We start from the raw sequence: 11364 nt of genomic DNA, 5'->3' as shown, positions 1-11364 counted from the left end.
CTGACTTTCAAACGTGGAGAACATATACGGAGTAAATCTAAAATATGAATGAGCCTGGCTCAGACACCGTGATAAAATAGACCTTGAGCCTAACTAAACCCCTAAAACTAGCTCACATGGTGAAAAGTGCTGAAGATCATATAAGGAAATAATAGCTCATTTCCTCCAACAATGTGGGACGTTTGACACCAGATGAAGTCATTTTCTTAGCAATTGCAAATATAAAGGGTATTATTATGTAATCTGCCTAGTAGGAGGTAATAAGGTTATAGAAGTATAGTGCTTGCTGCAAGAAAATTAAGTCAAAATCCTCTTGTTTCCTTAATGTAATTCCACAAGGCTTGATATTTCAGAGTGTATAGTTCTGCAAATATACTTTCTCTCAGTATTTTTGTTCCAAATTATCAAGTAAATTTCAAAAAGTTGTGCTATGTCATGTTACAATTAGTCAACATAGTACGTCATGTCCTATTATTAGGTAGGCTATCCTTCTAAAGCGTCCTAATATTAAATCCGATCGACTATTTGTGGGAAGATTCCCAGATAAAATTCGAGATTTGAGTTGTAGTTGATTCTTTTTCGGTTTATTTCTTCATCAAACTTATAAGACGTGAACTGATTTGCTCCTGAGAAATGCACTATACCCAACAATGATATAACGCATCAAAGGCTTGCAACACTATATTAAGTAGTCTCGTCAGGGGTTTAGAGAGGAAGGTATGCAGATGTTAATAACGCAGAATTGTAACGTAAGGATTGATAACGTGTGATTGAACACAAGATTGCAATGCGGTGATTGATAATGTATGTTATAAAATTGGGATTAAACTATGTTTTTGTTTACTTTACAAAAAAAAATGTTTAATACATGAGGTTATTATGACCATTATAGTTGTTTTAATTCTGTATTAATTTCTCGCACTTTTATTTCACTTTCTACCCCGGCATACAATAATATATTAGTTCTGCATAACTTGTGCATATATTAGTTGTAAAGGGCAATAAAATGCCAATGAAACAATGTAATGTATAATGTTAAATTTATAAAAGTTTTAAAAATAACCAAACATTATGCAACTAATTAATATGAGTTTATATGCTTTCTAACATCTTAGTAATGCAACCAAACGAGTAAGGGTCATTTGATTTAAAAACAAGTTATGCTAAGATTATTATATCCGATTAATAATGACTTTTATCGGGCATATGATATATATAGTGGTTAATTTAAACTTGGTGTTTGGTTTAAAACCATATAAGGGTTTGGAAAGAGTTTGGACACGGGCACTACAGAATTGCCCTTCAAGCTTGGGGTGGTCTTTAAATTTTGCCCTCATATTTGAAATCTTTAAATTGGCTTTTCGGCTAAAACCCACAGTGTTCCGGTGTTCGAACTCCACGTTAAACCAAATTTTAAAAAAAATTCACAAGGCAAGTTTAATTTCATTGGTGCCCCCAACCCGCATACACTTGTGAAGGAATTACCAAAGTTACCGGACTTAGACATGACAGTTCATATGACGAGAGGAGATAAGTCGGTCCCAGACAATCTCTTGATAATTCATTCAAAAGTTTATGCCTAGATCCCAGACAAAAGCTTGTCCCATTAAAAGTACGCCCCCACTCCAAGATAATTTCTCACATGAATCACTAGTGATGTTTAATTCCCAAGATACTTATGCCTTATGGGCAGACGAGACAGCATGCTTGTCCAGATAACTTTGATAATTCCTTCACAAAGTTATGCCGAGTCCGCATAAAAGTTTGCCCATTAAAAGTATGCCCTTGGCTCCAAGATAATCTCTAGAAGGAATTACTGTGTTATGTTTAATTCGGTGATACTTTATGCTAAGTTCCATTTACAAGGTACGAGTACGCCGGTCCGTATAAAATGTAATTCCTTAACAAAAGTATGCCGGGTCCCGCATACATGCGACCCAAACCTTGTCTTGCGATTTTTTTTTTAATTTATGCTTGAGCCGGGGTTCGAACCCGAACCTCCATTATTTTCGCGAAAGCTCAAAGCTTGCAATGCGAAGGGCAAAAATTAAAGCATCAAAGAATATGAGCAAGATAATTTAAATATTCACAACATGGTAGGGGTAAAATTTAAAGAATTACCCAAAAGATAGCACTACAAGAAAAATGTCACTGGAACACCAACAATGATAGTTTTGGCCTTTAAATGTTTTAATAATCATGATATTGTTATACCACATTGATCCTGGTACAAAATAATACATCAATTTGTGTATTAAATTGTACCAAGAGTAATTATACATGATCCAAAAGACAAACCAAACATCGGATAAAACAATATCTAATCTTATATAAACATCTTCTATCTATATATAACAGAAGAGGCAACACAATATTAGTATGACAAGTGTCATCACCCGAAAAATTCTATTTTAAAATTGAAAATTAAAACTCCCAATATCAGAAAATCAGAAAATTTTAAATATATATATAAAAAAAAAAAAAAAAAAAAAGCACTGCCAAAGTGGTTACAACTTCTCACTATTTTAGCCTCATTGTAAAAGTTTAAGTTTCCATGCCCATTTTTTTCTTCTACTCCGTTCTTCATTATTCCTTAATTAATAAACGAGTAAAAAATTATGTAAAATCAGGTCTTCAGTGTTGTTAAGCAACTGCAACTATCGGTGCCAGGTTTGTTACTCTAATTTATCGTGTTATAACTTTGTTTTCATGTTAATTAGCTTTTGAAAGTGGTATTTAAAAATACATATATTTTCTTATATTGCTTGGGATTTTTCCTTTACCGAGTTAATGCCTTTGGTTATAAAGAAAAGAAGATTCATTTTTTCTAAAATAAGTTTTTTTTGCATTTTGTTGCCTATTTTATTTACTATTAATTTTGATTGTTGTATTGTTGTACTAACTATGTATAATCTTCTTCTGAGAATAAGAATTGTGGTGAGATGAATTCCTCCACCCTTAATCAGAATTTTCGAGTCTGAGTCCTAGACATGAAAAAATCTTTTCAGACAGAGAGGAAATGCAAATTGGTTATACTTTGCTTGATGATAATGCAGTGTCAAAACTTTTAATATTACGGGATGTTGAATATTCCCGAATGGAATAAAAGATTTTACTCTAAATTCGATCGTATGAAAAGTTATCTACAATTGCAGTTTTGGTGTTTCAATATACACATATCGAAATCCATATCTATATTTATATTTATTATTCTTACATTTTGTATTCAGTGTATTTTTAAAGGATGAAGATTTTCTTTTGAATTTTAAATGATTTGAATTACAATCTTTATCAATTCGACTTTTTTCCATTTGAATTGGAAGATTAATTTTTTTTTTAAAATATTGAATGGTGTTAGTTATTTTGCTGAATGGAATCAACATTCTGTGAAAGGTCAATTGATTTAACGTCCCTTACCCCAACTTCCCCACCACATGCACGGTTTATATTTTTTAAAATCAGTAAAACACGTTTTTTGCCCCTCGTTGTAGCAAATTCTTCTTTTTCAACTAAAAACACGTTTTCTGGTCCCCTTTTTTGTAGCAAATAAAACACAAATTTTGTCTCCCTTTTTTTTTTTTTAACTCTATTAAAATTATATTTATCCAAATCAATATCCTAAGCAGGTGAAGTTTTTGGATTTGACATTACATATAGCTGTTCTTCACAGTTAAAGTTTATGTGTTTAGATAATGTGATTAATATATATGGATAGTTCGACATTTAAAGTTTATTGTTATCAAGACACAATCACTTTAAAAATATAATTAACTGCAAGTATATACATAGAAACATTATCTTGAAATTGATATCAAATTGTTTTTCATGACAGGCAGTGTAGAGATCCTGAATTAAGGGATGAATTATTTTGCAAAGAAAAGCAAGTTTAGATGGTCTTATGCTTTTTTTTGTTCAAATTTCAGTATTTAATGGATTAAATCAAGTTAAGCTCCTTAAATTTTGAAGGTTCACGAAAGTTTACATGTGACTAAATTAAGGAGGAAGTCACAGCTTTAGGAAAAAACAATGCCTTACTCCAAGCGAGTAAGCATTTTGTAGCACCTCTAATCACTTAATTTCCTTTTCTATTGGACCGTAGTAGTTTCTTTCTCCCTTTTTGTCCCGTTGAAGTTAATAATACACTTGGGAACTTTATTATTAAAGTATACATATATTTGGATAATACTCATTTGAATTTGAATTGAGAAAGGATTTTGAACTCGGCACAAGAAAAGTTATATTACAAATAAACTCGTGCAATCGAAATTTTAGATAAAGTTGAAAATAAATGAAAGATTGATAATTAAAAAAAAAATGGCAAGCAACAAAAATAACCAATTGCAAAAAATTAAAATTTTCAAATAGGAAATTTAAATAATTGCTATTGCATATATTACTAAACTAACAATTATTAAAAATATTCATAGGTTTTATGACAAAATAATTTAAAACACTTCTCTATCTATACTTTGGAAATAAATTTTGGAATCACAATAATACATAACAGTTTTGGATCATAGGTAAAACACATACCGGGAAAACCTAACTAACATATTTAGAGAATGTTTGCAAAGGAGAATTAAAGAAAAAAAAATTGACTTCATTTAAAAAGTTAAAATTATTATTAACAAATTTAAATAATAGAAATTCGAGAAATAGAATAACGGGGTCTAAAATAAAAATAAAATTAAGAGTAAGAAAAATTATACCCTTCTCGTTTCAATTCTTATTAACCTATTTTCTTTTTTAAATTCTCACAAATGCGAATGATCTCTTTTATAATTTGGAAACAAATTCACTTTATGAAATGATTTACAACCACACAAATATTCAAGACTTATTTTGAACCACAAGTTTTAAAAGTCTTCACTGTTTTTTAAATGCACCAATTAAACGGCTCAGATAAATTAAAACGGAGGCAATATTGATCTATGTTATAATAAATGGGAAATAATGAGCAATAATATAAGTCCAATGAAAAGCTAATAAAAAGTCAAAATAAGTCCTCTTTCGTACATGGAATTCACGTACAAAGTATCAGAAATAGAGGCTTATTTCAACAAAAAGATATCAATTGTCAAGTAATTTTTTATAGTGATTGATGGAATTCCTAGCATTATGTATCGTTTTACCGGAATGTTAAGGTAGTCTTACTGGTGTAAATATTCTGTCCGCATTCGATGTTTTACACTAAATCATACTAATTTACTATGATTAAGTTATAAACTAATGAAAAATGTACTTAATTAATGTTTAGTGATAAGAATGTATATGAAGACATATGTAACGTATTTAAGTAAATGTGTAAACATCTTACTAGCTTATAATTCATAAATTTTTTATTTTAAGGATACATAGCATGGGAAGCAAAATCATGCTTATAATTTAATTTTAAAAGTCAAATTTGATGCCCAAACAAACAAGATAATAATTTTACATAACTAATTTCTTTTAAAGAATAAAGGACGCGCAAGTACTAATACTATTTCTTAAAAAAAGTTGCTTTGCAGCCAATTACAATATTCAACAACACTTTTGCTCTCTTTTTCTTTACTTCATTATTATGTGAGTGCCAAAAATATATTTTTGTAATATTTTAGTTCTTTTTTGTTTAGATTTGCTTCTCTACTTATTTGATAGGCATATCTCATTAAAAATTAAATTTAAGAGTTGTTACGTTACAATTAGAAATTATTAATCATAAGATGCATGATTATTGACGGACACACGCGGTGGAGTGAATGGATAGCCGGAAGTATGGATGACCGTAAAGTCCAAAGGTTTCAAGTTAAGCGAGACTAAACGTAGCACCAAGTGCAAGTTCAAGTGATGTAACGCATCGGAGGTGGAAGTGAAGATCGGGGAACTAGTCATACCAAGAGAGAGAGCTTCAAGTATATTTGGTCCATTGTTCAAGGAAACGGAGAAACTCGACGATGATGTAGTACATCGATCGGAGGAAGATGGTGAAACGGCAAATACCGCCTGTGGTACCATGGTAATTAATGTGTCGCCTAGGCTTAAAGGTAAATTTTACAGAGTAATGGTTAGACCAACATTGTTGTATTATAATAGTCTTTGGTTTAGTCAAGAACGTCATATGTTTGTAGCATTTCTAAGGTAGCGAAATGCACGAGGATGCTCGTACGGACGTGCGGGCATACACTCAGAGATATGATTAGGAACAAAGCGCACCTAGATGTGCGGAGTGCACCGCGGCGTACAAGATGCGTGGAAGGGAGACCGAGATGGTTCCAAGCCTACGTGGAAGAGGAGGCGGCAGAGAGGTTAGCTGTGAGTGTTATGAGTTGGGGAGGCATAGTAGGTCGAAGAAGAATCGAGGGGAGGTGAGCAGACAGGCATGGCACGGCTACAATCGACCGAGGACACGACCTCAGACAGTAAGAGCATGAAGGCTGAGGATTAGCATAAAAGCGCCAGTAAAGAGGGAGTGTTGTCTCACTGCTACGTGAGCAGGGGCGGGGGGGAAGCGGAGGGGACCTAGGGCTAACCTCCTCCTCTCCTCTTTTCCTTTTAGTAGTAGTATTCAGTTATCGCATAGTTTCCTATTTCTTCGATGCATATTACTATTTGTTGCTGGATTTGTTTTATGTCTTGCTATTTGGTGTCCCTTTTCTTACGATCCATACTTTTCTTTTGAGCCGAGGGTCTATCAGAAACAGCCTCTCTACCCCACAAAAATAGGGGTAAGATCTTTGTATCATTTTTGTGAGTCACCTTGCCAGTTGATAAATAGGTGTAACTTATATGCATATCATTTTTTGTAATTTGATATTTGAAATAAACTTTTTAAAAATCTTGGTGAAAAAACAAAATATAAACAAATTACTTTTTTAAAATGATTAGTAAACACAAATTGTTTGCTCTGCCTAACCAAATTTCCAAATAAGTTGATTTGGACAATTTGGCCACACAAGCTTTGGTAACATGGAATAACAATCCCAGAATTACTGACATTGGAATAAAACACCAAAATGACAAAGATGCTCTCATTTCTAATCTAATAAATCAAACATTTATCAATAAGAAGTTGTCGTCCCCTCAACTATTTTCGGCGTAACGAGGTCTAGTGGGCACCCCCTAGCCAGATTCAATCCCAAGGGTCAATCAAGCCTTTAGAACTGGTGAAAATAGCTGTTACGGCCTGAGTTACTGCTTTCAACTAGACTTTTCTTAGCTTATCATACTTTCTCCTTCAGCAAGATCTTTTGATTGATATGCTTCCTGTTACTACTATTCAATATTATAACCTCGCTTATAACTTGTTCACCAACCAAACGATCCTTACTGTAATAGCCTTCTTCCCCACTCATTGAAACCACTAACTTCATTCAATAAACCGATTTTGGATTTGATAAAAAGAATTAGACCTTTCCTTTATTGCTTCATTCATCGACATGAATCATCGCTCCCTCATCTGGAGAGTGCACATATCATCTTAGTATCAAGACTTAAGTTCTTAATATTCGCCTCTTTTAAGTACAACAATTAGAGTGGAGCATTGTAGGAGGGTTAACGTGTTATAAGGTCAAATGTTATCAAACAATAGATGTGAGCGGTGCAACTTTAACATTTCTACAACACACATCTCGACATGAAAATACCAAGATCAACCGGTTATATTTCAACAATACTAGTTCGTCTTTTACCTTTTTAGATAGTATAATTTTCCACTGAAGGGGTGTCAATCAACAGAAGAAAACATTTCGACTAAACCTAAGAACAGAAGCCTCTTACATTACCTAATCCCGTTCATATACACTCTGTCGGAAACAACAAAAGATATCAACTTAAGGTAAGTTCATCAAAAACAAAGCTTTGGTCAAAGCCATATTTCCTAAACATTTCCATAGGTACAAGTCCATGCGCAGTTTGCTAAATGTCAGCTTACATAAAAGGTAATCAGAGAGATTTTGCTGGATCATATACAAATAAAAGTAGAGACTCTCCTAACTTGACTTCCACCCTGCATCAGCATTGCTCATTCGCTTAGAGGGAGTCCGCTTTTTCTGAACGATTTGCTCACAGGTTCAAAAAGCGGGGCCCTGTCACAAGGTGCAGGCAGCTCTGGCATACCAAGCCTTAAATCTGTATCGCCATCTTGATCAATCCATGCTATGCGATTAACTGTCAAAGTTACAAATGAGTTTCAAATCAGTGACGAGTACAAAGTTTGCTCCTTTTGTAAATAATACTGCCAAGCTCAGGCATTGATTAGACTAAGGTGATGGGACAACCAGATGAATAACCAGTCAGGAGCAAAGATATAAATACAGAACTTCATATCCAGCAGCCGTCTCAAGGTCCGCAATTTATGAAGTCACACCAATCAACATGGACTGATCTATGCTTATGAACTCATTTCATAGCTTGGTTCTCAATCCAAGAGGTGATTAGTTATAGATAGAGGGTAGTGAAGGAAAATCCATCAATCAAGTGCTTATAGCCTAAGGGTCATTTGGTTGCTGGTTAGACATAGGCAGGTATTAGTTATGCAGGGTTTAGTTATTCGTGTAATAGGCATTCTATCTTCTACCCCCGCATAAAATAATATATAGATCCCTCACATTTATACATGAATTAGTTATGCGGGATTGTAAACTAGTAACCAAACACCGTACTTGGTGTGCTGAATTTTATACATGGCAACTAAAATGCTACCAAACATGGTACTATTTATGCTGGTTTTAATACGTGAATAATTTTACTTCCTAACCAACAACCAAACGACTCCTAAGAGTTCCGAATGCTTATGCCACAAAAACCACATAATGATTCAGTTATAACATGTATGTCAGATAGATTCATTATCTGTAAGACAAGCTTCCTGTGACTCCACTCACAGTTCATAATTTACAAGCAATTCTTTCACTGTTCACCTATAGCAGAGACTTTATTTTTACTTGGTGGGGTGTTTGGAGGGAGGGAGGGAGGGGGAAAAGGGGGGGGGGAGCAAATAGCACCTGTTAACTTACTTTTCAAATATTTCTGCAGCCATGAAAACCTGGTATTATCACATCCATCTAGAATACCAGATCAACATTCACTTTGTCCCCCCAAAAAACAAAAACATACACACACCAGATCATCACTCACTTGATCACAATGCAAAGAATCAGTAAAATTCAAAAATGTCGAGGGTATGTCCTTCTGCTGAGAGAGTGAAAGAGACAAGACAGCAGCGATACTTCCTTATTTTCCAATTACTAGCTTCATCAATTCATTCCAAATGCTAGACGTTTTTAACTTAAGCATGCTTAATGAACCAAGTATATAAAGGAAGAAGAGGTTCAAAAGGTCCTTGCATACCAGGATCATTTTCATCATTTGCAAGTGCTGGACGATAAGGCCGCTTCTTAACATAGTTTTCCTGCAGAGGTCTTGGGATCTGAAACGAAAATTGGGACATACTTACACCTTGTGCTACATACTCTGGGTGTTCCTGCAAGTACCTAAGAAAAGAAAGTACTGATCAAAACCATGAGAGATATGAGAAGAAAATACAGATTCCAAATTTGTATTTTACTTTTGAACTTCAACAGTCGAACGAAGTCGCTTGCCAGATGGCGCAACATAATACCTGTAAATCATGACAAGAAAATGTTACTTGGGCAGTGTTGTCCTAAATTAAAAGGGAAGAATCATATATGTACCAGTGTTATCAAAGACAAAAAGCGCTAAAAAGCTCTAAGGTACATTGGGGCTTTAAGCGCAAAATAAACGAAGACTTTAATGAAGAAAAGTGCAAATGGAGAAAAATACAAATATGTACATGTAATTCAAGAGTAATAATTATGAGCATGAATTAACATATATATATATATATGGACAAAGAAACTGGAAAAAAAGAAATTATGATAAAGTGAAATCAATTATGTAGTCACGCCTCTTTAGGATAATGCTCACTGGCAAGGAAAAGTATGTCTTAGTGCCTTGATGAAGGCATTGAAGCGCTCGCTAAGCGAGGCGAAGCGCTCAACATGTTTTGAGCCTCATTTCAGGGCTTAATCGCGCCTTTGACAACACCGATATGCACTTTAAAACCTATGGCAAAAGGAGGAGTGAAGGAATGCAAGAAACTTACACATCGGCAAACCTGGTGCCTCCTTCACCTCGGATTCTTAAAAGGCGTTCCCACCCAGGAGGAGGCTGAGCAATATTAGGCTTATCTATAGCCCAGAGCCTACTTCCATCTTGAGTAAGATCAGGTGGATCATCACATGATACTTCAGCACGCCACTCACGAGCTGTTTCGCAATAGAAAGGCTGTTCCAAAATGTGTTCTCTTATCTCTTCATACTTCTCTTTCGTAGGTATAAGCCTCCATTTAAAGCAATTAGCGCACTGCACGGTAAATGCCCCTACAGATGGCAAAATCCTAGATGCATAATTCGGAAAGGAATTTCGTCGAGGTTGAGAATCAACAGGATCAGGGACGAGTTCAATTTCACCAGCACCAACTGCAGCGGGATCGTAAAGCACCAACTGTTTTTGAGCATCTTCGATGCGGTTATCCTCGTCATCTGAGCTGTGTTCTTCTCTTTCAGCTGAAGAAGCAACATCTATAGGATTCGGATTAGAAGTCCCAATGACACCAGGGCGTGCAGAATCTCTCGAATCTTTTGGCTCATGCTTCATATTATCACGATGACTAGCAACTGAAGAACCATGAATATCATTATGATCTGTTTTTCCAGGGGTCGCAAGGTCCAGAAAATCTCGCTCCATCCAGCCAAACCTAAATTGAATAGAACTGTCCAAAAAAAAAAAAAAAGCACAATTTATTCGACAATAGAATTCCTGGAACAGTGAACAGCATAGAACAGAAAAGGAACTCCTCCTTTATCCTATTTAACCAAAGGTTCTGAGCATCTAAGAAGGGCTAATTTATGTTACTTTCTACAAAGACATGAATCCTTCTTTGGATTGGTAAAATAAAGGCTGGAAGGGAGTACTCAACACCAAGTCATCAAGAGTTAACATGAATGATATTAGAGAGCAATTATAAATCAAATTAAAAACGCCAGTCTTGGTAGCAATTCAAATAATCTCCATATCCAAATGTGTCCATCTAGTACAAGGAGAAAATTTATAAACAAGAAGATCCAATTAAACATGCGAGGGGTCTTGAAACTAAACATTACACTCAGACATAATGCCCAAAAACCCTTTCAAAAAATAAAATCTAATTTAACTCTTTGGGTATTTAAAGTACAGGCGTTATTCTCTATGATGAAAGTGCCATAAAATCACCTACACATACACGATAAAATGAATGGCAAACCAATAACACCAAATATCATTAATAACTGAAAATTCTACAAGATGAAAAATCAGAGTGAA

At 34.5% G+C, this 11364-nt stretch overlaps 1 protein-coding gene across 7 annotated transcripts in view; it reads right to left on the bottom strand.

The window, feature by feature from the left end:
- Positions 1 to 11364, bottom strand: part of LOC132068802 (methyl-CpG-binding domain-containing protein 2-like) — a 17285-nt gene that overhangs the window by 1090 nt on the left and 4831 nt on the right. For 6 of the 7 annotated variants that reach the window (XM_059462534.1, XM_059462532.1, XM_059462531.1 and 3 more), the window contains 4 exons: positions 10106 to 10774; positions 9548 to 9601; positions 9331 to 9473; positions 7639 to 8148 (listed from right to left, as the gene is read on the bottom strand). In XM_059462534.1, the coding sequence (XP_059318517.1) occupies positions 8003 to 8148; positions 9331 to 9473; positions 9548 to 9601; positions 10106 to 10749 (987 nt within the window). In that variant the 5' untranslated portion in view covers positions 10750 to 10774 and the 3' untranslated portion in view covers positions 7639 to 8002. Of the gene's footprint in view, positions 1 to 7638; positions 8149 to 9330; positions 9474 to 9547; positions 9602 to 10105; positions 10775 to 11364 lie in introns of those variants that run through there. The other variant, XM_059462537.1, reaches the window with a different exon arrangement.

Source organism: Lycium ferocissimum, chromosome 8, assembly GCF_029784015.1.
Source record: "Lycium ferocissimum isolate CSIRO_LF1 chromosome 8, AGI_CSIRO_Lferr_CH_V1, whole genome shotgun sequence".
Lineage (NCBI taxonomy): Eukaryota > Viridiplantae > Streptophyta > Magnoliopsida > Solanales > Solanaceae > Lycium > Lycium ferocissimum.
This window is presented reverse-complemented; position numbering and strand designations above follow the sequence as displayed.